Source organism: Eubalaena glacialis, chromosome 11 (genome assembly GCF_028564815.1).
Source record: "Eubalaena glacialis isolate mEubGla1 chromosome 11, mEubGla1.1.hap2.+ XY, whole genome shotgun sequence".
NCBI classification, from domain to species: domain Eukaryota; kingdom Metazoa; phylum Chordata; class Mammalia; order Artiodactyla; family Balaenidae; genus Eubalaena; species Eubalaena glacialis.
In genome coordinates this window covers 63,161,526-63,187,882 of record NC_083726.1, presented here as the reverse complement: position 1 = coordinate 63,187,882, position 26,357 = coordinate 63,161,526, and the positions used below count along the sequence as shown (strand labels likewise).

Genomic DNA, 26,357 nt, shown 5'->3' with positions numbered 1-26,357 from the left:
GGCCAAGTCGCCCGGAGGTCAGCGAATTCGGCCCCCTGTCGCCCGCCGCTCGGTCCAGGCCGGCCCAGGCAGCATGTCCATCCACTTCAGCTCCCAGGTCTTCAGCTCGCGCTCCTCCGCCTTCCCGGGGCGAGGCACCCAGATGCGCCTGAACTCGGTGCGCCCCGGCGGCTTCCGCGGCAGCAGCAGTAGCCTCTATGGCCTTGGCGCCTCGCGGCCACGCGTGGCAGCGCGCTCATCCTACGGGGGCCCAGCGGGCGCCGGCATCCGCGAGGTCACCATCAACCAGAGCCTGCTGACCCCGCTGCAGGTGAACATCGACCCCTCCATCCAGCAGGTGCGCCAGGAGGAGCGCGAGCAGATCAAAACTCTGAACAACAAGTTCGCCTCCTTCATCGACAAGGTGAGCGGCCCGCGCTGCCCCAAGCCAGGATCCAGGCCCCAGCAGCCGCCCCGCAGCGCACGTGGGCCAGGGGCTGGGAGGGCTGGTGCCTGCTCTCTTTCCGCCGATATCTGGGACTGTACCCTCTCCATGAACCCTGTAGCTATTTTTGTCCCCCTCGGCCTCCAAGCCCTCTCTTCCAGTAAGCTACCCAAATCTCCCTGCTTTTTCCTCCGGGAATGTGTGCGTGGGTCTGTCCGGTTGCCCTGGTGGGCTGTGTCTGTGAGTCGGCTGGGGTTCTTGGGCAGCTTTTGTCATCCGAGTCAGGTTGGGAACTCCAGATGCCAAGGCCAGGACTTCTTTCTCTGGGCCCCCTTCTCTGAGAGGGGGCTGTGCGGAGTCAGAGATGGGGCAGGGTGAGATTCTCCCCTCCCCCCCACTTATTATCTAGCAGATGCTGGAAATAAAGGGCTGGAGGGAGGCAGGATCCTGGCCCCATCGGCCCCACCTACCTGGTCCTCCATCCTCCTTTTGGTGGTAGGAGGTGAGGTTATACTTGCCCTTGGAGAGAGCCCATCTGGGGGCACTGAGGGTCCCGGGGAAGGGCCATTTAAGAGGTGTTTTTCCTCTTATGTCCCAAAGGGGTGGGGCATAGAGATGGGGGGGGAGCGCACTTGTGGGGCTGGACCCAAGAACTAAGGGCTAGCCCCCTGGGCCCCTCTGGCCAGGGCCTCCCCCCTGGGCGTAGAGCAGGCTTTCCCTTTCCTGCCTTTGTGTACCTCTCTGCTTCCCTGGTCCCCCATGTCCTCCTCTCCTTCACCCTTCAGACTGTACACATCTTTCAAGTTCTGGGGCAGCCTCCGCAGGAAGCCCCAGGCCCAGGTTCCCCCCGCTGCTGCTCGGCTGCAGCCCCCAGATCCTGCTGCCTGAGTTGCTGGTTTTGAGGAGGCTCGCTTCCCACCACCAGTCATTTTGGTGCTCCTTAGGGACTTATTTTACATTGGCTTGATTGTAGCATCCTGTCCTGAGGATGAGGGAGAAAGAGGGAAGGGGAGAGAGGATACTGAGAGAAGAAGAGATGAGGTCTCAGCCTAAAGGGAGGGGGCCCAAGACAGGCTCAGGACACAGACAGGAAGGGGGCAGCTGTTCAGAGAGGGAGGTAGAGGCCATTGCCTGTGATGCGATGGGAAGCAGAGGAGGGAGGAGACCCTAAAGCACAAGCACTGGCACATGTCAGTGACCTGAGCCCTGGACACACTCTGAGACAGTTGAGACAGAGAGTCTCCTGGAGGAGAGAGCCAAGGGCTAGGGGCCCAGGTTGGGGGAAGAGCCAGTGGGAGCGTGGATTCTGCTGGATGGCTGGAGACCCTCCCAACCGCACTGTGGGTGGCACGGTCTGCCTCTCATGAGTTTCCTCCTCCCGCCCCTTCTAGGTGCGGTTTCTGGAGCAGCAGAACAAACTGCTGGAGACCAAGTGGGCGCTGCTGCAGGAGCGGAAGTCGACCCGGAGCAGCTGCCTCCTGGGCATCTTTGAGGCCCAGATTGCTGGCCTGCGGAAGCAGCTCGAGGCCCTGCAGCTGGACGGGGGCCGCCTGGAGGTGGAGCTTCGGAACACGCAGGACGTCGTGGAAGACTTCAAGAACAAGTACTGCCCCGCAGTACGACCTGCCGGGATCCATGCCCTGGGCCCATGTGCCCCTCTCAGCTCACCCTCTGCAAATCCTCTTGGGGTCAGGGGTCAGGGGTCAGGGGGTACAGCTGCTCAGTACAACAACTCCCAGAAGGGAAGGTCTTGATTAACACGTTCCCTGCTTCTCCTCTCTCCTCTTTGTCTCTGGGGGCCGTTTCCAAGTCGCTCTGGTCCTTTCTTCTGACTTACTCCCAGTGAAATATCTCAGCCCAGCCCTGATCTGCACTGCTCCCTTCAGAAGCCTGACCAAGGCCCAGGAAAGGGCAGGGCAAGAGATGATGTGCGTCAGAACTTGCATGACCCTCAGATTATTCTAGAACAACTTTGTTTTGTTCCCGTGAGGAATTAGAGTCCAGAAAGTTTCAGGGGCTTGATCGAGATCGCATAGTAGGTCACTGGCAGAGCTGGGGCTTGTTTTTGGGCCCCTGACTCCCAGGAGGAGACCTGGAACCAACTTGGGAAGGAAAGAAGCAGAGAGCATGATCATTGTGAGCGATGGGAGGGGTTGTGGGGGCTGGGGGTGGGTGCGGCCAGGGCAGGAACCAGAAAGGAGGCTGTGAGGAGGGGCAGGGAGTGGGAGGCTGGAGGCCGGGAAGGCTGGGTCTCGAGGACAGGCCTTTGAGGTGCCTGCTGTTCACATTGAATAGAAACCAAAGCCAGAGGCTGGGCCGGGCATCCCTGCCCAGTGGGCACTCGGGGTAATGAGTGAGTTCTGTGCTCTGCCTGGGGAGATGTATGACTAAGCCGGAGCAGGGACATTGGCTTTGACTGGAGGTAGAACAAACAAAGGCCTCTGCAGGGAGTGTCTCTCCATTCCCAACCACCCCCCATCCCCACCCCCGACTTCCCCAGGGCAACAGTCAACAGGATTAATCCCACGGCAGGTGGAAGCAGACCGGTGCAGGACAGGGAAGGCCTGGGACAACCCGTGAGCCCCTGCTGTCAGGTGTGCATGTGTGCACACATACTCCCCCAACCCAGAACCCACAGAGCACTTTCCTGGGGAGCCAGGCTGAGCTCCAGGCCGGGGCTGAAGGAGGAACTGGAAGGGGTCCTGAGTGCAGCTGCCCAGGGAGCTCCTATCTGCACATCCTCTGGGCCCAGTGGCACAGCAGGGGTGGACAGACGGCCTCGCAGATATTTTCCTAACTATTCTAGAGGCCCTGGGGGAGTGGGACTTTGGGGGTCTGGGCTCCTGGAGGGCCTCTGCCTGCCTGAGCATCCTGCTTCCCACTAAAGTTGCCCCACGTTGCTCCTGCTGTTCTACAGAAGCTCGTGGACACTGCTGACTTTCTGTTTCTGACACCTATTTTGAATCCTCAAGTAAATACTGGGTCAGGTCCACCTGCCCTCTTGCTCTGTGCCCTGCTTTGCCGGCGTCCTCCTATGGGCAGGGGGCTGGCTCCTTGGGAGAAAGAGGGATGGAGGGGGGGGCTCTGGGAGTAGCGATGGGGGCTTGTCACCAGTTGGGGGTTGGTTCTTCCTCCTTCCTGAGTCCACAAGGTTCCTCCTCTTCAGGCCTCTTCTTCACCCTCAGCGGGTGGGATTAAGCAGGTTAAGGTGTGAGCTCAGGCGTCAGATGGCCAGGCTTCAGGTCCGGGCTTTGCCACTTAGCAGCTTGGTGACTGGACAGAGTACTCAGCCTCTCTGTGCCTCTGTTCCTTTCCCTGCGAATCATAGCACCATTGTTATAGGATTGTTGTAGGGATTAACTGAGAGAATGCATGGGAAGCATATAACAGGGCAGGCCCCTTACAGAGTGGTCCATAAGCTTGGCTGTTATTTGTCTTCGCCCTCCCAGTATATGCAGCCTTTGTCCTTTGATTCACGTATGTTCCCAGCTCCCTCACCCCCATGCCTGCCAAGACTCAAAGCCCTAGGAACAGCCATATGGAAAAGTCAAGGACATTTTGTTTCATAGCTGACACCTGTTTTTTCAGGTGTGTCATTAAGGAGGGGGTAAAGGTGATGCACGGCAGACTTTCACACCTGGATATGGGGGGATGGAGGCAGAGCTGCACCAACACCATGCTCCCCTCCTTTACTGCAGGTACGAAGACGAAATTAACCGTCGCACGGCTGCTGAGAATGAGTTTGTAGTGCTGAAGAAGGTGAGGGGGTCAGACAGGTAGGGTGGGTGGCATTGTAGGAAGCACAGGGGACAGGGGACCACATGCCTCTCACCTGAGCAGCCAGTAGGGACCTGTGGTCAGGGTCTGGCTGGGTCTATAAGAAGGGAGCGATGGGCTTGGAGAAGGAGAGATCTGGAAGCCAGCCATTTATAAGCCTGCTTCGTGTACGTATGTGAACATATGTGTCTGCATGTCTGTGTGTGTGTATTTGTGTGTAGGTGTGTCTGGCGAGTCACTAGACTTGTTTCTGGGCTTTTGGAGGGATTAGAATTATGACTACAGGATGGAGGTTAGAAGGGACGATTTCAACCCCAAATAAGGAAGTGCTCTATCAGTCAGAACATTTAATTACAGATGAGGGTAGCACGTGGCATGCCTGAAATATTTGCTGAATGAATGGGATGGGGTGCCTTGAGGCAAAGTGAGCTCCCTGTCCCTGGAGGTGTGCAAGTGAGGTCAGAAGGCCTTAGGAATATCCTAGAGGGGATTGACTTAAGATTCTGATTCAAAACACACTCACTCAGTGTTCCAGGCCCATCCACAGAAATGTAACCTGCCCCGGAGTGCTGGGCCCTTGGAGATTCAGGGATGAGTGGAAGTGAGCCCTTTCCACAGGAGCTTAACCACAGCAAAGGATGGCTCTCAGGGGCCCAGACTTGCAGTGTTATCTGTTGCCCACCTGCCTTATATCATCCATGCTGCAAGCTACATATTTAGGCTAGAGATTTGCCATCTCTGGGAGCAGTGTCCTGGAGTCTGAATGATTTCATGCTCTGCCATTTGACTGATGAGAAGCTGAGGCTGACAAAGTTGAGGTGATCTGTTCAAGGTCACATAGCTAGTAGGTGGCAGAGCTGGGGGTGTGTCTAAACCACTAAAGCCTTTAGGAACTGGTAAAGCGCTAGGTTTGGGGCTTCAGGCTGCTCTGGGCTATCAGCGCTGAGTAGGCACCTCTGTCCTGGGGCTGCGGGGAGATGATGTTCCTCTCGAGCCTGGGCGGGTCCAGTGGAGGGAACTTCCCACTGTGGGCGTGTCAGGCAGCCTGGAGGAGCTGTATGTTTCTTGGTAGGGCAGCGGTGATTGGTCCTGGGGGTTGGACAGTACTGGCTTGCTCCCACGCCTGCTAAGTGTTTCGCGAACTGAGGACATGGTGTCCCTCTCCCCCTTCTCACCACCACCCCTCCCAGGATGTGGATGTTGCCTACATGAGCAAGGTGGAGTTGGAGGCCAAGGTGGACGCCCTGAATGATGAGATCAGCTTCCTCAGGACCCTCTATGAGGAGGTGAGGACCTCAGGGGTGGGAGGTAGGCCACAACCTGCATGTCCTAGCCAGGGGGCTATCTGGTCCACCCCCTGCCTCTGGGTCAGCCGGGGTGTGTGTTGGGTGCGTGTAGGGGAGTTGACCCTGCTCTTTATTCTTTCTGGATTCAGGAATCCATGGTGGGCGAGGAGTTCAGTAGGAGCTGGGGCAGCACACCAGGGTGGGGTCCGTCAAAACTGGCCTTCCAGAGATGTGGGATGATCATTTGTCAGGAAGGGGGATTGGGAGGGGCTGGAAGAAACCAGGAGGATGTTGAGGGATCCCGTCTGTGACAGGGTTCACAGGTGGGCTGGGTGGGCTTGCAGGGGAGCCTGAGTCAGGAGAGACTGGAGTGCCTGAGGGTTTACACCCACCACTCAGCCACCCTCTCTGCCTGCCCCTCCCACCTCCCCTCCTGCTCACGCTTGCCCTGCCCTGGGCTTCCAGTTCCTTTCCCTCAAGGGGATTTAAAAACCTCTTCATCCCGTCAGTGTGAGTCTCTGGCCTTAGGCAGAAGATAGGGTGGCCGATCATCTGGCTGGTCTGGGACATAAGAAAACGTGAGGCAAATTACAGACCAGTTCTCATGTCTCTTCAGTCTGGTCTTTACCTGCACATCCAGCCTTCATTAGCAACTCCGAGAGAATTTCCACGTGTGTTAATTTCAGGGGCTGGATCCTTGAGGCTGACTTTGGGTACTTCTGGTCTCAGTGTGGGCCTTCATATGTCTATCACATGTTATATATATGTGTGTGTGTATGTATATACATGTATATATAATTATTTTCCTCTCATTATGAAATACATACTCATTGCAGAAAATCTAGAAAATTAAGTAAAGCATAAAATTGAAAACAAGTTTCCTATACCTACTCTTATCATCTTGATACCTACCTTTTCAGACTTCTTCTGTGCATATATACACATAGAGATATAGAAATACATATATTTAATAAAATAGAATCATACCTTTTTTCATGTGACAGTATACCACAGATGTAGTTCCCTGTCCGTAAATACGGCTGTATCATCGGTGTTAAAGGCTGCGGAGTGTGCATAATAGGGTGGAACGTGACTTATTTTACCCACCCCCTAGTGATCCCCTTCACAACAGAGCTCAACTCCAGTAGCACCTCGCAGCCAGGAGCCACTGCAGTTCACCACACTCTGTCACTTGCTTGTCCGCTGTGATCCTGCCAGACTCTTTCATTTCAGAAGGTGCTAATGGGCTTTTCTGGGAGCCAGGGCTGGTGGAGCTATTTAGTAGGTGCTGGGTCTGTGCCCCCTGGCTACCTGGTGATTCACTCCCACTCTGGCCTCTTCTCCCTGTTTCTTTCCCTAGTGTGCGGGGAATCCCAGGATGGGCATGGGGACAGGGATGGGTCATGCCCCAAGTCTGGATGTTCTGTCTGGTCCCTACAGGAGTTGAAAGAGCTGCAGTCAGAGGTCTCAGACACGTCTGTGGTCCTGTCCATGGACAACAGCCGCTCCCTGGACCTGGACAGCATCATCGCCGAGGTCAAGGCCCAGTACGAGGAGATCGCCAACCGCAGCCGGGCCGAGGCCGAGGCCTGGTACCAGACCAAGGTGGGTGGCCGCTGGAGGCATATTTTCTTTTCCTGGCAGAGTTCTCGGTGGCGGCTTCCCTTACTCCTCACCCTGTCTCAAGCCTTTGGGGCCTGGGTCCCACTGTGCTGACAGGCACCAGGGATTAAATCTGTGGTGGTCTCCAGTGTCCTGGGAATAAGAGGAGGAGAAGGCCAGGTCCCTGCCCAGGGCAAGATTCCAGCCTAATGTGGGGGGAGATGGCAGAGGAAATGGACATGGATTAATAATTATTATAGCTAAAATCTGGCAAGTAAGCACAATGCTAGGCAAAGTTTCAAATGTTTTACCTGTATTGACTCATATAACCCACAGAACAGCCCTGTTAGGTAGGCACTATTATTATCCCCCTTTTACAGATGAAGAAACTGAGGCATGGAGAGGTTAAGTGATTTGTCTAGCTCTGCATAGCTAGCAGATGGAAGAGCAGGGACCAGATCCTGGGTCCAAGGGCTCCAGAGCAGGTTTAATCGTTATATGCACTGGGTGTGGGCAGGGCAGCTGACAGTACAGGTGCTGAGGGAATGGGCGGGGAGGGGGTGTGCTGGGGCAAACCAGTGATCTGGGGGAGGGAGCCTGAGGGTTTAAAAGCAGCATAGGGCAATGTCTCTGCAGAGATAGGGAGTCATCCATGGTGCGTGGGAGGACACATGCATGCCAATAAGGACTTACTGTGTGACACTAGGCCAGTCCCTTCTATTCTCTGGGACTCATTCTCCTCATCTGTAAAATGGGTGGTGCTGACGAAGGGGTTAATAGGTGAGGATCTCAGACTTCCAGTGATTCTCCAGCATTAGGACATAATGGGAATGGGAAGAGCCCCGGGATCAGTGGGAATGGGCCCGGTGAGCCATCCTTGTCCTCCCCGTCCTGGCTGGCGGGAAACTGAACCCCTCCCCCACCCCACTGTCCGGGAGTCTGGCCTCCTGGCATCGGGCAAAGCTTGCTGGGAGTCAGACTGTCCCTCCCTGGGAAGATAAGCTGGGAGAGCTTGTCACTCAGAACCTGGGGCCTTCCTTGGGTCGGGAGAAGACAAGTCACCTGTAATCACGGCCCACCCCTTGCCATACTCTTCTGTGTGGTCCCTCCAGTTTGAGACCCTCCAGGCCCAGGCTGGGAAGCACGGGGACGACCTCTGGAATACCCGGAATGAGATTGCGGAGCTGAACCGGGCCGTCCAGAGGCTGCAGGCTGAGATCGACAGCATCAAGAAGCAGGTGGGCACCAGCCCTTCTCCTTGGGGGGGCATGTGAAGGGCAGCCGGCTGGGACCACGCTCAGGATGAGGAGCAGGAGGCTGGGGGCGAGGGTGTCAACCCTGCCCCTGCTGCTCTGGGGACGAGGCTGGTGCAGCTCAAGTCTCTCGGGCCCACCTGTGAGCTCTCTAGGACGAAATGTTCTTGGCCAGGTCCTGCTTGACCGAAGGGAGAACAGGAGTCCTAGCTGGGCATAGAGCTTGTGGAAGGAGCCTCAGGCTGGCTGGCTAGACTAGAACCACCATTCGTTACCACATTGGTACTGAGCCCTCTCCTTGCACCTAGCTCTGGGTGCGATGTGTACCTGGGAGCAGGGGGGTGGGGGGTGGCGGGCTGGAGGCCAGCAGAGTCCCTCACTATGGCTCCCAAGGCCCCGCCCCACCTGCTGACCTCACTCCTCACCACTCCCTCTCTGGCTGTGCTCTTGCTGCTTCCTGTAGCCTACATTTGCCAAGCATCTTTATGCTTCAGGGCCCTTGCACTTGGTGTTCCCTGTACCTGGAATGTGGTTCTCCCAGCTCTGCACATGGCTGCCCCTTTCTCACCTCTGGGGTTTAGGACAAAAGACCTCTTCTCAGAGATGGCTTCCTCGGCCACCCAGCCACTCTCTCAGCAGTCTGTGTGAGCTTCCTGAAACACCTATCACTCTCTGAAATTTTCTGTCTTATTAATTTAGTATTGACTTATTAGGTAAGACTTATTAATTAAGTATAAATAAGTATTGTCCCCTACCTCCACTGGGATATTACAAATGCCTTAAGAGCAGGGGCCCCCGTCTGGTTCATTGCTCCTCCCTTCCCAGCACCGGACACATAGTCAGGGCACAGGTCTCAGACGACAGACTGATGCGAGGAGGTGCTGTGAAGCTGGGGTGGGGGGTATTGATGAGGAAGGGTCCCCCAAGCCCTGACCAAGGCATGGGGGTGGTCGGGGCAGCTAAGCCTGGGCAGGTGTCTGCAGTGGGGAGGGAGGGAAGCTGATGGGTGGTGGCTACTTTCCAGATGAGCCGGGGGACGGGATGTGCGGGTGATCTACCCAGAAATGTCCTCCCCTTGGAGCCCTGCAGGCCTTTTTACATGAGGGCGAGGGTGGAATCTGCCTCCTGGCACAAATTCAGGGCTGTGAGTCACCGGTGCAGCAAGCCAGCATCCAGCCCTGGAGGGGAGGCACAGAATAATGAATGGCGGTTTCCCAAAGGCCGCAGCTTCTGCCGCATCCGGTTCTCCTCTTACCCAACAGGGCAGAGCCAGACCCCAGAGCTGGGGTGTCTATCACCGTCGGGGGGCTCAGAGGCAGTGGCATGGCCTTGCTAAGGGGGCGCCAGTGTGACAGGAAAGGGCACTGACCAGTGGATGGGGGCAGAGGGCATCAGCCAGCCTCCTGGGCAGGACTGGGGGTGTTGGGCAGAGAAGAGGAGTGCGTGCTCTGAGGGGAGAGGGTCTGAGGGCAGAGCACGGTTGTGAGAGGGAAGGAGGAGCACTGCACTAGGGGATGGGGATGGTGGCTCCCGGGGCTGAACAAGAAGCGGCTCAGGACTAAATAGGCTCCTCTAGTGAGGGATGGGCCACGAGAGAGGGAACACTAAGGCCAGGCAGGAAGCGGCAGCTGCTGCTCACGTCCGTCGTGAATCACGCCACCCCTGCCCAAACCTGGGGCCTGTTGACTCGGAGTCTAGGGGTTCCAAGCAGCGTCTCTTTACTCCAGGTCTCCCTGTTCTGGGCCTGTTCCAAACTGGTTTCTATTTTGAAGGTGTTTTTGGTTCTGGTCAGCTGCCTGAAATTTGAGGACTAAACTAGAATCCCATAGCCTTGGAACTCCTCTAGCTAGGGGTCAGGTGTGCGGGCATTTGTAAATCATAATAGCATTTACTCATAATAGTGATCATAATAGCATTTATTAAATGCTTACTGTCTACCAGACACTGTGCCAAAGACTTTTGTATTATTTCATTTCATTACTTGCAATATCTCTCTATACATACTGTGATGACTGCTATTTTAGAAAAGAGGAGACTTTTGGCTTAGAAGCGTTGATTCATCCAAGATCACATGGCTTGTAAGTGGCAGAGCCAGAAGTGGAAGCTACACATTGGGTATCAAAACCCATGTTTGAAACCCTTGGGGTTCCCTGGGGTGCCCAGATGCTCACTGCAGTATGGGGAAGCAGGAGGGCAGTGGCTGGTGAGGCCTGCCCCCCCAGCTCAAAGCCCCACTACTCCCCACAGCGTGCCAAGTTGGAGGCTGCCATCGCCGAGGCCGAGGAGCGTGGGGAGCTGGCCGTCAAGGATGCACGTGCCAAGCAGGAGGAGCTGGAGGCTGCCCTGCAGCGAGCCAAGCAGGACATGGCCCGGCAGCTCCGGGACTACCAGGAGCTCATGAGCACCAAGCTGGCCCTGGACATCGAGATCGCCACCTACAGGAAGCTGCTGGAGGGCGAGGAGTGCAGGTGAAGACAAAGAATCTGGAAAGGGGATCCTTCTGGGGCTCAGTGAGGCCTTGCATCCACGACATTCATCCATTTGCAAGCATTTCCTGTGTACCCTCTTCTGCAGGGCACTGCGTGTGGGAAGTGCAGGGAGGGTACAGATGATGCTTGCTTCTTTGCCCTTGATGAGATGACTTTCGAGAGGGAAAGACCATATGGTGTAAGCTCAGTGGGAAAGTTGAAGTAATAACAGCGCTTTCGTGTGTGTGTGTGTGTGTGTGTGTGTGTGTGTGTGTGTGTGTGTGTGTGGCTATTAGCAAGGTTATCTTATTTGATCCTCAGAACACATCAGGTAAGCAAGACAGGTATTATTGACTCCCTAGTGTACAGAGGGGAAATTGTGGTTAGTTTCATTAATTGAGGGGACAGGGCCAGTGTGCAGTCAAGCTCTGCTGATTCCTGGTCCGGGCATCTTCCATGGCGACAGGCTGCTTCTCACTACATAACTGAGGGCTAAGTCACGTGGTATTGACTGAGCGTGGTGAGGAGGTAAATTTCCCCTGTCTCCAGACATATTTGCATACTCACCTGCAGCCTGAGATGAAGCTGGGTTGGGTTAGTCTTACAGGGAATTCTTCACAAAAAACTCCACATCTATGTCCATGAAGTTGGGTCTTCATTAGTACCTTGAGGGCTTGATTGACTCATTCAGTCAACAGACAAGTGGCCTGGAAGCTTCCTAGTGTCCCCATCTCTTGCCCTTGACCTTCACCCTGCCCCCTTCCAGGATTTGGGGCTGCAGCTGGGCTTCCCTCACTCCCTCCACTAAATTGAGGCCTCTCCTCCTCCCTGCAGAGTAAACTCATCCCCAAGGCCAAGGGCTTGGTGACAATGGGACTGTGAGTCACAAAACAAACACCCAGCTGTCTCGGATAGATTTTTTAATTTCCAGGGCAAGACCTGTTTCAGCCCCACAGCCTGCTTATAACCACCCCCTCTCCTCCCTCCCCCCTCAGTCCCGGCTGGAGCTGAATTCACTCAGTCAACGATTCACTAATTATTTCAACACATATTAAGTAATTACCGTGTGCCAGACCTCATGCTAAGGACTGGAGATGCAGGAATCAATAAGCTCCAGCCTTCTTTGAGGATTTTATGATCTGGTTAAGAGAGGCAGCCATCTACATAAACAACGAGAACAGCTACCATTTACAGAATCCTGTGTGCCCAGGGCTTTAGGTAACTTATGTTATTTAGCCCTCACAAACAACACTGTGAGGTTGGTACTGAGTTAGGCCCCATTATAGGTGAGGAAGTGGAGACTCTGAGACATTCCCAAGGTCATGTAGCCAGTAGGCAGGAGGGCCAAAGTAAAAAGGCTGAAGGAAGGCTGAACGTGTGGGGACAGAGGAAGGAACCTCAGTTCTGCTCGGGGCCTGGACGGAGGGGTGCGGGAGTGCTTCCTCCAGTGCTGAGGAGAGAGCAGCCCTCACAGGTATCTCCTCTGCCCCAGGATGACCGGAGCTGGAGTGGGAGCCGTGAACATCTGTAAGTCCTTGGCTGCGGGCCCATCACCTATGCTGTCCAGACTAGGCTGGGTCTATTGGATGGCACATCGGCCTGAAGGCCTGGCCTTCTGGAGGCTGGGAGCCTCCTTCCCTTCAATAGCTTTCAGCAGGGGCCTGCAGCTCCCATCCAGAGAGGCTCAACAGCCCAGGAAAGCCATGCACAGGACAGGGTGGGTGGGGGCAGTGTGGAGCAGCCCTCACCTCTGTCTGAGGCTCCTTCTGGGTTGGCCCCTGGCTGTTGGTGGGAAGGGAGGTGGGTGGGAGGAGGGAGACGGGCAGCTATGGCAGGAGGGTGGGGGCCTCGGGTAGTGGGCCTCATGCCGATGGAGACCTCCTCCCTTCTCTCTCAGCTGTGGTCAGTTCCACGGGCGGTGCTGGCAGCCGGCTGACCTTCGGGGGAACCATGGGCAGCAATGCCCTGAGATTCTCTAGTGGTGGAGGGCCTGGGGCCCCCAAGGCCTATTCCATTAGGACCACATCCGCCCCCGGCAGGAGCACCCGCAACTAAGCCCCTGGAGTGGGGAGACACATACCCTCCCCTCCCATCGTCACAAGAGGACCTCCATCCCTGGTCCCATCCCTGGTCCCAAGACTGCAAGGCAGTCTGAAAAATGATGTCAGAATAGCTTCCAATAAAGCAGCTGCTTTCTGAGGCTTGGGTGAGTCCATGCCTACCACCTGGTATCCTGGCTTCATTAGGCTGGGCGGGGAAGGCGGTGGGGAGGGGAGGGCTTGAGAGCACAGGGTCTGCCCTGATAACTGGGACAGCACATTGGTGGCATGGGGGTGCTGCTCTATGGAACTTGACTCTTATCCAGAGTGAGGCCTTGACCCCTCCCAGGGCTGGGCCTGATTCCAGCTCCTCTCCTGAAGAAGCCCAGAAGCCCCTGGAAGTTCTGGCTCTGCCAGGAAGTGGGCACTGGAGTCCTCTCCTGCTGAGGGGGTGGGAGAGCTGTTTGCACCCACCCGCTCCCCCAGCCAATGCCCTGTGCTGTCAGAGAACATAGTGAGAAGTGAGAGGTGAGAAGTGTGTGGTGAGAAGACCACACATTTAGCTGCCCTAGGCCTGGGTTTGGGGTGGACCAGCCAACTGGCAAATCAGCCCTTCCTGGGAGAGAGAGGGAGCCAGGCGGGGCATAAAGTTGTCCCCTGGGAGACGCAACCTCAGTCACCGTGGGAGGGTTTAGGAGGCAGGGGAAGCAGCAGTAGGTCCACACTGGAGGGGCCCTGGGACCAATCTGTCCATTAGAAGCCACAGGCGTCCAAGCCTCCAGAGCAGCCGGAGTCAGGGTTGGCTCTTTGCCCAGGGCTGGGGGAAACCAGTCATTTAGACTCTTGGGGATGGAGGGGAGCTGCCAGAGCTGCGGGCGAGGAGCCCGCCCTCCCTGGAGGAAGTGAAGAGACAAGCGGGGAGAGAGATGCAGGAGGAGAAGGCAGCAACTGGGGCAGGTCAGGCCGGCTGGTTCCTGAAGCCCTTCCGCCGCAAGCCCAGGGGTTTTCTGAGCTCTGGGACCCGCCGCCGGAGGCAGGGACGGTTGGCTAGCGGAGCGGTGTATTTACGAAGCAGGAGGCGCCAAGCAAACTGCACCAGGTGGCTGCCGCCACTGCTTTGGCCGCAGGGGGCGCACACGCCGGTGCTCACCCCCAGGTTCCCGCTGCAGCGGGCGCTGCAGACGCTGCCCGTCACCGGCCGGGAGCCCGACACGCAGAGGTCCCCGCAGACGACCCCGCCCCGGGAGCTGCTGACACCTGCGGGGGGCGGGGGAGGGGAGAGAACAGGACTGAGTCGCCTCGCAAGGTCGTCACCAGCGGCTCCTGCCTGCGGGCCAGAGTCCCCCCACCCCCTCTTCTCTTGCTCAGAGCTCCTTCCCTCTATTTCTATTCCCCCTTCCCCCTCAAACAGCCTCACACCTGGGCACTACTTCCAGTAGTCTAACCTCAAGCATCCTTGATAAACTGTTAGCCCAGGCCCTCCCTATAGGCTGAAATAGCTATTTAAGTTATCATAATCATTCACTGCCACATCCCCCTCCTTCCTTTCAGGGTCTTAAACTGTGCCCCCCGTCCCCCCCACCCCCGCACCGCCTCCTGTTTTTGTAAATAAAATTTTATTGGAACCCAGCCACACCTATTCCTGAAGTATTGGTATGGCTGTGGCTGCTTTCACATTACAACAAGCTAAGCAGTTGAGCAGAGACTGCGTGACCCGCAAGCCTAAAATATTTACTATTTGGCCCTTTAAGAAAAAGACCGACCACCAGGAGCCCCAAGCTCTTATTTCAGAACCCACAGTATAGATAACTTACAGACATTTACAGCACCAATGCCCTTAAACAACCTTGTGGGGAGAGGAAAGAGTCAAAAATTAGTTGGGGGGAGCAGAACTTGCAAATTCCCTCCTCCAAGTAATCATGATGCAAATTAGATGCAAATAATATGCAAACAGGCTCCTAGCTCTAAGCACAGCTTGGAGGATGAAGAGACATCATCCCCACAGATGTGGTCCTCACCTCTGCTCCTCGCCCTCCAGCAGGCGCTGGCAAGATGGCAATCTTGATGTCCAGGCCCAGCTTGGAGTTCATCACCTCCCGGTACTCCTTGAGCAGGCAGGCCATGTCCTGCTTGGCCTTCTGCAGAGCCTCCTCCAGCCCGGCCAGCTTGCAGCGGGCATCATTAAGGGCTGCCTCGCCCTGCTGCTCTGCCTCGGCCACGGCGGCCTCCAGCTTGGAGTTCTGGGGGACAGGGGAGGGTTATTAAGGCTCCTTCTTCTGGATTTAGGGTCAGAGACTAGGTATCCACTGACCATTGACTATCAGAGGAAGAAGGGGCCTTATTCGTTTGTTAGGTTAGGGGTTGCAAATTAGTGCTCTTGGGGAATGTTGGCACAGTGTCCTTAATTTTTGAAATTTAATGTAAAAATCCAAATTCCTGGCTTCTCTTGCAAAACCAGAGGATCCGGCCACACTGGACCTGCATTTCTGTAGGGCCTGCCTCAGTTGGATCTGATCAGCTCTGCCCGTTTGTTTTGTTTTCCAGTTTACCACACCCTAGTGCCTTCAGTCCAGCCTGCTTCACTCACTTACTAACCTCTGGGGACATCAAAGTGTGTGGTCAGTGATCTAGAACAGTGGGCCAGAGAGGTGAAATGGCTTCCCCCAGATCACATGGTGAGCTAGTGGCAGGGCTGGTTTGAGACCCCAGGTTTCCTGCCTCTCAGACTGGTGATATTTCCTCTGCCCCATTCTGCCCCTGGGACCATGAAAGCCCTGGTCATTCCGTTCCCCTCCACAGCCCTCCCCCTGCACCCCACATTCAGTGGGAACGGAGAGCATTCTCCATGGAGAAGACTTGCCTAAAGTTTGATGTTGCTCCTTTTCCCACACTTTGGCAAGGTGTCTGACTTAAATCCCCCTGCTGCAGGCCAACCCTGTTCTCTTTCTACGCTGAGGGGTGGGCCACGCTTCTGTACCTGGCACTTGGCATTCTCAACCTCAGCCGTCAGCCTCTGGATCATGCGGTTCAGCTCGTTGATCTCCTCCTTGGTGCGGTGCAGGGTCTCCCCATGCCGGATCACCGTGGCCTTGATCTCCTCGCATTGGGGGGAAGCACAGATGCTCATGGGACACAGGATATGCCATCCCATTGAGCCCCACAGTTTGCACATCGGCCACCCCATCCTGAGAGCTGCCTGCCCTTCCCTTACCCATCCCACCTAGACAAAGGCCAAAGCCCTTTTAGCATCCCTCCTGCTAATACTTTCAGCCTTTAGCATCCCTGTTCTGGGAAGGGGGCGCTGGACCACTCACCTTGCTGCGGTACCAGGACTCAGCCTCACTGATCAGTACACTGATGGCAGTTATGCTGAGTCAAGTCTAAGAGGTGAGGAACAACGGCACTGTTCATGCCAGCATCTCCCAGCTGTTGCTGGCCTGAGGATGGAGCCATCCCCAAGCATTCATGTACTCTTCCGTTCACAAAAATTTATGCAGTGCCTATTTTCCACCAGGCACAGGGCAGAAGGAGGAGGGAAGCCATTGGCCAGATGGGAGTAACCTTGGATGGTGAATGATTACCCTGCTTGAAGCAGGCAGTGTACTCTGATGTCCAGGGCCACCCAGGGAGCATTGGGGCATTTGGGGAAAGAAATAGGGGAAAGGTTGGGCTGTGTGATTCTGGGGAAGTTGCTCAGCTTTTCTGAATCACAGAGAGCTCCCTCTGCCTCTGTCCTTGGTTCTGAGTTGTGGGACATGTATTCTGGGGTCACTCACCTTCTTCGGGGCCACAAATTCATTCTCAGCGGTGGCCCTTAGTGCCACTTCCTCTTCATACCTGGGGACAAAAAGGGCACAAGTTTCAGTGGCTAGAATTTCAATAGGCTGGGATTTGAAGAGAAAGAAAGAGAATGAAGGCCCAGACAAACACATTCCAGGAACTGGATTTTTTTGGAGGTGGTCATAGAATCAAAAAGTGTCCATTCCTTTCCTCTGGGTACTCAAACCAACCATGTCACCCACTGCTCTTCCTGTTTCAGGGCCAGGGTTGGTGCCTCGCACATTTTTGTAGGGCTCCTCTCTGCTTCTTAAAGGTAATTCCCTGGTGGTGGTGGTGGGCACCCTGACCTAGTTCTGGTGGCCCCTTTTCCTGTCCTCCTTACTTCCTTATCCCTACCCTACTTCAGGGCCCAACACAGCACCTGGAACATAGAATAGATGCTCAATAAATGTTTGATAAATTAAAATAAAATAAACACCTAATGATGAGGTAGCTGGAGCAGCTCAGACTCTCTCCAGTGTTTCAACTCCCATCCCAGAAAAGAAAAATTTCCCCTGCAGGTTTCCTGTCACTCTCTTCTTCCTAGTGGAAAGTTCTTCTTGTGGTCTAACTGAAATCTATCTTGCTTTGACTTAACCCCATTTCCTTTCTCCACACCTTCCTCCCCATACTTCTTCTTGTAGCCCTCCAGCACCTCCTGCACGTGGCTGAGCTCCGAGGCCAGCCTCCCGCTGTCGGCCTCCACACGCTCAGCCTCCCGCCTCAGCGTCTGGATGTAGCCGTTGAACAGGGGCTCCAGGTTGCTCTCGCAGCACTGGCGGTTCTTCTAGAACTGCCGCTTGGTCTCCAGCAGCTTGTTCTGCTCCAGGAAGTGCATCTGGTGTGGAGGTGGGAGAAACTCGGTGGGAGGAGCCAATATCCCCAGCCTTCCGGACAGAGCAGGCAGAATAAGAAGGAACTAGCAGCGAGGTGTGCAGAGGCAAAGGGTGGATGGAGGGCATGGCCCCTGCTGGGCTCTCCGGGCCTGAGGAGGCAGCTGGAGAATCCTTGTTTCATGACTGCTTATTCAGACCTGAGTCAGGGTCTGTCCAGGTGGGCCTGGATGGGGTGAGTGAGAAACTGAGGGGCATTTGGGCTGTGCTGGGTTGGGCTGGGGGGTGGGGACAGGTAGGGGTAGAGGGTAGTGACAATCAGGGAAGGCTTCCTGGAGGAAAGGAATGTAGAGCAGGGTTGGGAGGGAGAGAATAGGAGGAAAGCCTCTATTTTACTCATGATTTACCTATAAATGGATTTGATTAACATTCACACTTAAATGGGGCTAAAGGGGTAACTTTATATTACCACCATAATTGTAAAACCAGTATCACTAGTCATACATAAGAGGAAATCGGAAAGCATGAAATTCTAGCTGAAACTGTTGCCCCAGACATCTTTGAAGCTGAGGCTTGCTCTCCTTTATTAAAAGCGTGAGAGTAGCAAGTATTAGAGGGATATTAAAGACATATTAGTACCCAAGGAGATTTTCTCCATTTGATCTTTTTTTAAATATAAATTTATTTTATTTTTATTTATTTTTGGCTGCGTTGGGTCTTTGTTGCTGCACGTGGGCTTTCTCTAGTTGCAGCGAGTGGGTGCACGGGCTTCTCACTGCGGTGGCTTCTCTTGTTGCGGAGCACGGGCTCTAGGCAGGCGGGCTTCAGTAGTTGTGGCTCGCGGGCTCTCGAGCACAGGCTCAGTAGTTGTGGCGCACGGGCTTAACTGCTCTGCGGCATGTGGGATCTTCCCGGACCAGGGCTCGAACCCGTGTCCCCTACGTTGGCAGGCGGATTCTTAACCACTGCGCCACCAGGGAAGCCCTCTCCATTTGATCTTAAGGAGTGAAACAAACTGAAGAGATGAGTTTTCTCATCAGGTGTTTCAATGTTATTTAACGCTTTAATAGACCACCTAAAAATATCACACAAAATATCAGCAGTCCCCATTCCCATTTCTAGGAGAGACTGGCCTGGAAATTCTCAGGTCCTCCCAGGAATTCCAGGCTCAGGAAGGGTGGGATCAAGGACACTCATCTTGTCTGTGGGGATTCTGCCCGTCTGGACAGAGGTTGTATATAATAACAGTGCTCTAATCAGGAGCCCCTTCTCTACACTCATCTCTCTGTGTCTGTCTGTGCCCTGAATGTGTGTCCACTTCCTCCATCAGACTCGGGGCTCACCTGGGCCACATCTCTCCTGCCCCCCGACTACCCCAGTGCCTACCCAGGAAGGGAAGGTTCAGGAAGGGTGTGATCAAGGACACCCACCTTGTCGATGAAGGCAGCGAACCTGCTGTTGAGGCTCTTGATCTGCTCCTTCTCCTCGTGCTTCACACGCTGCGCGTTGGGGTCGATCTCCAGGTTGAGGGGCGCGAGGAGGCTCTCGTTGACCGACACGGTGGTGATGCAGGGCGGGCTGGGGCCGCACACGCCGCCAGAGCGGTACCCGAAGCTGCGGCCGCAGGAGCCGGCGCGGAAGCCCCCAGTGAGGCCGCGGTAGCAGGAGATGCCGCAGTGGCCAGGCCGGGGCCCGCAGGCTGAGACGCAGCTGAAGGCGTGGACCCCGCAGGGGGCGCCGAGGCGCGAGGAGAAGCAGGACATGGTGCGGCGGCGGTGGCAGCGGGCGGCTGGGCCTCGAAGCCCGCGCTGCGCCTTATAACGCGGCCCGTGGGCCGGAGGAGCGAGCGCGCGGCCAACGCGTTTACATGCTTGGAGGTCGGGCCTGGCGCCTCTGCGAGCCGGGAATCAAAGGGACCTGGGCCGCCCGTCCGCCTCTATAAAATGGCGTTCGCCTCCCGCCCGCGCTTTATGGGGCCGGGAAGCGCCTGCTCAGCTCCGTCGGCCGTGCGCTGCCGGCCCCGGGTGGGCCGCCTGCACCCCTCTGCAGGGACTCGGCTGGGTAGCACGGGTCATTGGCTCTAGTCCCAAACTGGGCAGCTGGGCACACCCGGCCTCCACGTCTATCCCAGCCGGCGCCATCCCCCTGCAGGCTGGGTAGCTTTGGTCTTAGTTACCTGTGCATCTCTGCATGGTGGGTGCGTGTGTAGGGGTAGGAGGGGGAGTGTGTGTGTAAGTGTTGAAGGGGAGGCGTCTTAGAGGTCAGTCCTGGAGATTCTCGTTATGAGCTGGGACAGGTCAATAACCTTTCCGAGCCTCAGTTTCCTCATGTGCAAAATAGGGATCCTAATAGTACCCATGGGAGAGTTGTTGAGAGAAACTAATGGCACAACGGACTGGAAAGCGTTTAGGGCCGTACCTAGCACTTAATAAGAGCTCCAGAAATGTTTGTTTGTTCTATTCATTCTATTATTAATAATTTGCCATTCATCCTGTCTCCCTTGGGGCAAAAACGTTCTCTTCTGTTTCTCAGAACTCAGCTCATAGCCCCTCTCCTAGTAAGGTTGACTCCCCCACCCCCATCCCCTATCCCCCTCTCCACTCTGCCTGGGGGAGGGGAGGGGAATTTGCATTTACGGAGTACTTACAATGTGTGAGGACTTTATAATGCATTATCTCACCCCCAGGGCATTCTTCTCAGGTCAGAATTATTGTGCCCGTTTACCTGATTAGGAAGGGGAGATCAGAGTGGTCCAAGGACTTGTTTAAGGTCAAGCACAGAAGGCTCCATAGAGGGGCAGAATCAGAATCTGAAAGGAGGCTCCCAGCCCTTCCCCAAGCTGGCCCCTCTCAGGGTCTGAGTCTTTGGGACTGAGTGAGGGTTAAGTTCCTCCTGGAGTCAGGAGCCCAGACTGCTAGGCTTTGGCTGCCTGGCATCCCATTTCTAGGGAATGCCCCACTGCACCCCCCTTGCTGTCTTTCCCAACACTCTTCTGGGCCTGAATCCCTTTGGTCCAGCTTTGATTTTGCAGGGGTTTCAGTGCAACCTTAGTGCCATCCTCTGTGGAATATGGAGTGCAACTCCACAGTCGTCTGTGCTTCCACTTCCAGCTCCAACTGGGGTCACCAGCCGTGTGATTAATGGCTTCAGGATTATGAATTTCTACTCCAATTTTCTTCAGGGAATAGTAGTATTGGAGACGTCTTCCCTTGGTATCTCTCTCACAAGAGGAAGTGGACTTACCCCAAAGCATTTAATTTCCTTAATTTAATTAAAGATTTAAATTAGACTTATAGGAGCACTTTCATGAGGCTTGCTTGGACCTCTTTCTGGATTTTGGTGGGTGGATGGAGCAGACTTTCTGTGCTATCACGATCAGTGAGGAAGTTAATAATCAGCTTTTGTTCACACTGATAATTACAGTGTATTTACAGTCCCGAGAGACCGGAGGGCTGCAGGCTGAGTTGTGCTCTCTAAGAACACAACTTGAAGGGGATGAAATTGACAGGTTTGACAGCTAGAGCACAGTGGTCCCCCAAGTGTCAGTACTAATCCCTGACCCAGCCTCAGGGACACAGGCTCCCTGGTGTCCCCTTTATTATTCTTGGAACCCAGTGGGGAGAAATGGGCTAAAGCATGAGAGATCTCAGACACAATCAAGGACAGACTTCCCCATAAAGAGGGGTGGTAGTCACAGGTGCTGGGGAAGAGGAGAGCTGCTCCATTTTCAGCCAGATCTTCTAGAAATCGTTCCCTTGCCCCCTTTATCTCCAACCCCCCGGTCTGTTGATGAAAAGCTAATGCTCTGTCTTGGTGCTGTGTTTCTTTTTTACCCCACCGTGGGCCCCTGGAGCTAATTCAAGGCAGGGAGCAAATAGGCACACAACAGGAGCCAGGCTCAGAGCCCAAAGGAGTCTGCAGTACCCAGACAGGGCAGGCACACGCAGAAGACCTTAATACAAGGCTGCAGGGGGTCTGGCTCTAATGCAGGAACACCATGCCGCCGGGGTCAGCTGAGGCCTCCTGCGTAACGTTCACTTCAGATGGGTATGGGCCAGCAGGAGGGTTAGCCAGGGAAGGTTTCCCGGGGAAAGCTTGGTCACTGGGGAGGGGGTTCTGATCCCTGGCATGGTGAAGCCAGGCATGAGAAAGGACTTTTCCACTCGATCATGGGATACTTGGACTAATACCTGCAGCCATTTCAAACAATAGAGAGAGGTCCTCGTGCGTATGTTGGCGTGGGGAAAGGGCTGGTGTGGAAGCTGGGGCGGGGGGATGGATCCTGCAGGGTGCTGGGATTACAGGGGTCTGGATGGCGTTGCTCTGGGCGGCAGGTGCGCTTCCTGGAGCAGCAGAACAAGCTGCTGGAGACCAAGTGGCAGTTCTACCAGAACCGCCAGTGCTGCGAGAGCAACCTGGAGCCCCTGTTCAACGGCTACATCGAGACGCTGAGGCGGGAGGCTGAGCGTGTGGAGGCCGACAACAGGAGGCTGGCCTCGGAGCTCAGCCGCGTGCAGGAGGTGCTGGAGGGCTACAAGAAGTGAGTGTATCGGGGGAGGTCCACTTCTCTCAGAAGGGGTGACATGATATGACAACTGGGGAGCCACTGAGCACACTGGCCTTAGACATTTCTTCCTTCATTAACCCACTTTGTGCTTTTGTCAGCTTTAAAGGCAGTGACAGGAAGACACATGTAGAGAAGCTGAAATGTCAGCAAAGAGCCTTTTTCCACTGCATTATGAACTTCTTAGGATAGGGACCATATCCCTGTTCATCCATCCATCCATCCATCCATCCCATAAGCCTGTTCTGAGCACTTACTCTATTCCTTTATTGTGCTAGGTACTAGGGGTACAAAGAAGTGACATCACCTCTTCTCCACCTTTCACAACCACTGGTTCAAGTTGCTAATTCCATCCACCTTTCCAGGCAATCCGTTTATTATATTAGAGTAATAACAAAACCAAGATCTTTAAAACGGATCATGCTTAAGTTAGAGAAATGTACGATAAGGGATGTGGGTGAGAGGGATGTTTCAGACACCCTGGGGGAGGGGTGTGATGGATCAGGTGGGACGCTCCTTTCTATTAGGTTGGGCTCTCCTTTCCATTACTAGCCAAATCTCTGAATAATTTCCCTTGTTCCAAATCCCCTTCCCTTGTGGAGGTATGAAGAGGAGGTTGCCCTGAGGACCACAGCAGAGAATGAACTTGTCAGAATCAAGCAGGTGAGTGGGTCTGCCTGTGGGCCAGGAGCCTGGGAGTCTGGCAGCTCTCAGGGCATCAGTACACCCTTGTTCAGTTAATAAGCTCATATTTTATTCCAACCCATGGAAGGGCATTTCCATTCTCACACCCCAGGAGATCAACAGGGCAGGAATTCTCTGGCTCTTCCTTTACAGGGCCACCCAGAGAGATGGAAGGACTTTCCAAAGTCACATATGACATTTTGCTGGAGTTAGTGGGAGACCTTAGCTCCCTGACCCTTGACTTCTGGATCTATGCCTATGATTTGCTTTGCAGGGCTGGGGATGGGATAGGGGCAGGTGGAGCCCCCTGGAAAGCGTCTGCAATGACTAGGGACTGCTGTGTGTTTGTGTCTCCAGGAGGTTAACTGTGCCTACGTGCGCAAGGGAGACCTGGAAGCCAGTGCCCACAGCCTGATAGAGGAGGTGGACTTCCTGAAGACCCTGTATGAGGAGGTGAGCACCGGCAGGGACGACATTACTCAGCCCTCCTCTCTGATTCCCAGGCCAGTCTGTGTACAGAGGAAACAAACAGGGGGGTCTACAGCTTGAGGGCTTTGGAAATGGTGGGCTTGTGTGAGTGTGCGTGTGTGTGTGTGTGTGCGAGTGTGTGTGTAAAGGGGGAATGTGAACTCTGCTTTACTTGGCTCTGGATGGTGTAAGTAATGTGAATGGCTGTTGGCTCCACAGGAGATGAGAATCATGCAAGCCCATATTTCAGACACCTCGGTCATTGTCAAGATGGACAACAGCCAGGACCTGAACATGGACAGCATTGTGGCCGAGATCAAGGCGAACTATGATGACATTGCCAGCCGCAGCCGAACTGAGGCTGAGAGCTGGGACCACAGCAAGGTGAGTGTCCCAGGGCACCTGCCTCCTTGACATGGTGGGAGGGATGTGAGGTATATATTAACAAGGCTTCTTTTGTCCAGGGGTTCTGATCCCTAGAGGTGGTGAAAGAAGTGCAGACAGCTCTCAGGTTATAGTGGCAGGACAGGGCTCCCAAGTATGGTTGCACAGGCTGAGCACTGGACAACCTGCACTATCATCGGAGGTATCCAGAGCTTCATGAGCCTCTCTGCTTCCCTCCAGTGTGAGGAGATCAAGGCCACTGTGATATGGCATGAGGAGTCCCTGCACCGCACCAAGGAGGAGATCAACGAGCTGAACCGCATGATCCGAGGCTGATGGCTGAGGTCGAGAATGCCAAGTGCCAGGTAGGGGTCTTTGAGGCCCACGCAGGGTCCCACAGGCAGTGTGTGTGCCCACCTGGATCTCACCATTCATTCTCCAGCCCATTTGCATGACTCAAGTCCCAGGTTGTAGCCACTCAGGGAGACCCAGGTGATGAAGAGGAGAGACCTGTTCCTGGGGTGATCCCAGCTGGGTGGAGAGACTGGACACATACAGGAATTGGACACAGAGACCCACCTTGTTCTCTTCTGGACCCTTAGAACTCCAAACTGGAGGCCGCAGTGACCCAGGCTGAGCAGCAGGGCGAGGCAGCCCTTAATGATGCCCGCTGCCAGCTGGCCGGGCTGGAGGAGGCCCTGCAGAAGGCCAAGCAGGACATGGCCTGCCTTCTGAAGGAGTACCAGGAGGTGATGAGCGCCAAGCTGGGCCTGGACATCGAGATCGCCACCTACAGGCGCCTGCTGGAGGGCGAGGAGCAGAGGGGGGTGCAGCCAGCACAGCTGGGGCCAGAGCCTCATTTGCATAGACCTGGGCCACTTTTTTGCTGCATACTTCCCCAGCCCCCATTTCTCCTTCTGCTTCCATCTTGGAACCCATTCTGGCCCCCTCCCTTCCCCGAGGAGAGACTATGGGGAATAATCTTAGTTGAGGTCCACTGACTGATTTCCAATAGGCTCCTACATGATTTAGTTAGGGACAATGGTTTGCTGGTTCTCTGAGGAAGAAAAGTCTCCAATTTATAATATTTGCTGATTTCAGTAGTGTAAATACTTGTATCATGGCTGATCCCAAGCTACCACTGTGACTTCATGTAGAGTTGGCTAGAAATGTACAAAACCGGCTCTGTGAACTGGTAGGAGCTGGTGCCAGAACACCACTGGATAGGGGGGCAGAATAAAAATGGCCTCAGACTGAAAGGGCAAAGAGAAAAATATATTTCTATTAGAGAGATGAAAAACCTGTGGCCCAGGGAGACTGGATTGTTCACAATGGTAGAGCCAGTCAGTAGGGGTGGGGGAGGCAGTCTGGAGCTAGATTCCTGGGGGCGGGAGGAGAGATCTCTGTGTCCTGCTGCATTTTGGCAGGACCTGCTTCCCAGAGGCATCTGGGAGAACGTGCCCCTTGTGTTCTTCTGGGACAGAGTTGGGGAGATGCTGAGCTTTTGGAGGTGCTGGACCCCAGACCTTCTCCTCTGACCTTCTTGGGAAGGACTTGGGTGGCTCCTTAGGTGACTGGGTTCAGAGCTGGTGACCACATGACTTCTGGGATCATTGTCAGGGACTAATGCCCAGTCCTAAGGCTCTTTTCTCTCCCGTATCAGGCTGTGTGAAGGCATCAACGCTGTGAACAGCAGTGAGTAATTCTGGCTCCGAAGGGGAGACACTGATGTTAGACAGCAGGAAGAATGTTTTAACCCTGAGGGTGGAGAGACCCAAGGAGAAGAGCGCCATTCATTTCCAGCCACACAGTTACAAAGAGGGAGCTGGTTGACAGGTCATGTGTGGAATAATCCCTCCCTCCAGACCTGTTAGAGTGTCAGTCTTATTTTTCCCATCATAGGAAGCTCTGACTTTCTCCCTGTCCAAACACACTTGTCCATGCTCCAGGTGTCTTGTTCTGGATCAAAACAGGTATTTCATCAGGGTGGCTGTCCCCAGGGAGGTCTTTGTGCAATCAGCTACAGAAGAATAGATTAAGAAGGGATTGCGATCACTCCCTGCCAGTGAGGGTGGGAGTCCCAAGGACAGACCACATGGAAGCTCACATTGTCTTTCTCCCGGGAGATTTGGATGAGCCAGAGCCATCCTCCTGGGTGCTCTTGGCTGGTACGGAGGGAGTTGTGTTTGGGACCAGCTCCCCCCAATCCCCGAAGGTTCTGACTTATCATTAATGTCCCCGTGCAGGTGTGAGCAGTTCCCAGGGCCGTGTCATATGTGGGGACCTCTCAGCCGCCCACACCTGTGGCATCAAGTCCCGTGGGATGGGAGCCTGTGGCAGCAGCTGTAAGAAGTGTTAAGTTGGCAGGACTTGAGGAGGCACCCAAGACCCCAGCCCATCTCACCCTCTCTGAGGATCCCAGCTGGCCCATCCGCCCAACTCTGCCACGTGCAGCCCGGGGGTGGGATGCAACTGCTCGATCTCCTCCTGACCCACCTTCTCTACTATCCTCTTCTCATTTCCTGTTGTGTGGGAATCCCCCCCTCCTTGTCTGCTGCCTCCCTCCAGCTGAGGAAGGCTGCTGCAAGGAGGAGTGACCCATGGATGGATTTTCTTTGAGGATTCTGGGCTGCCTGAGCCCATGAAGAGGGCAACCCCTTAGCCCCCCTCCCACCTTCCTTTCCCTTGCATTCTTGTTCTTCCCTTCCTTTCCCAAATCTTCTTTCCTCCTTGCTCTCTGTGCTTAAAATAAAGTC

The 26,357-nt window shown here is 54.9% G+C and overlaps 2 protein-coding genes and 1 pseudogene across 2 annotated transcripts; 2 read left to right on the top strand and 1 right to left on the bottom strand.

Moving 5' to 3' along the window:
• KRT7 (keratin 7) lies at positions 1–13,034 on the top strand. Its single transcript, XM_061206405.1, has 9 exons — positions 1–403; positions 1,816–2,027; positions 4,123–4,183; positions 5,392–5,487; positions 6,928–7,092; positions 8,202–8,327; positions 10,590–10,810; positions 12,303–12,337; positions 12,708–13,034. The coding sequence occupies exons 1-9, from the start codon at positions 74–76 to the stop codon at positions 12,863–12,865; spliced, it is 1,404 nt and encodes a 467-aa protein (XP_061062388.1). The 5' UTR covers positions 1–73; the 3' UTR covers positions 12,866–13,034.
• LOC133101526 (keratin, type II microfibrillar, component 7C-like) lies at positions 11,823–19,264 on the bottom strand (annotated as a pseudogene).
• Positions 17,585–26,357, top strand: LOC133101525 (putative keratin-87 protein). Its single transcript, XM_061206408.1, is given in 8 exon segments — positions 17,585–17,736; positions 21,836–22,041; positions 22,668–22,728; positions 23,107–23,202; positions 23,437–23,601; positions 23,842–23,926; positions 23,929–23,966; positions 24,204–26,357. Coding segments are annotated over 8 exon segments (1,167 nt in total). The 5' UTR covers positions 17,585–17,619; the 3' UTR covers positions 24,603–26,357.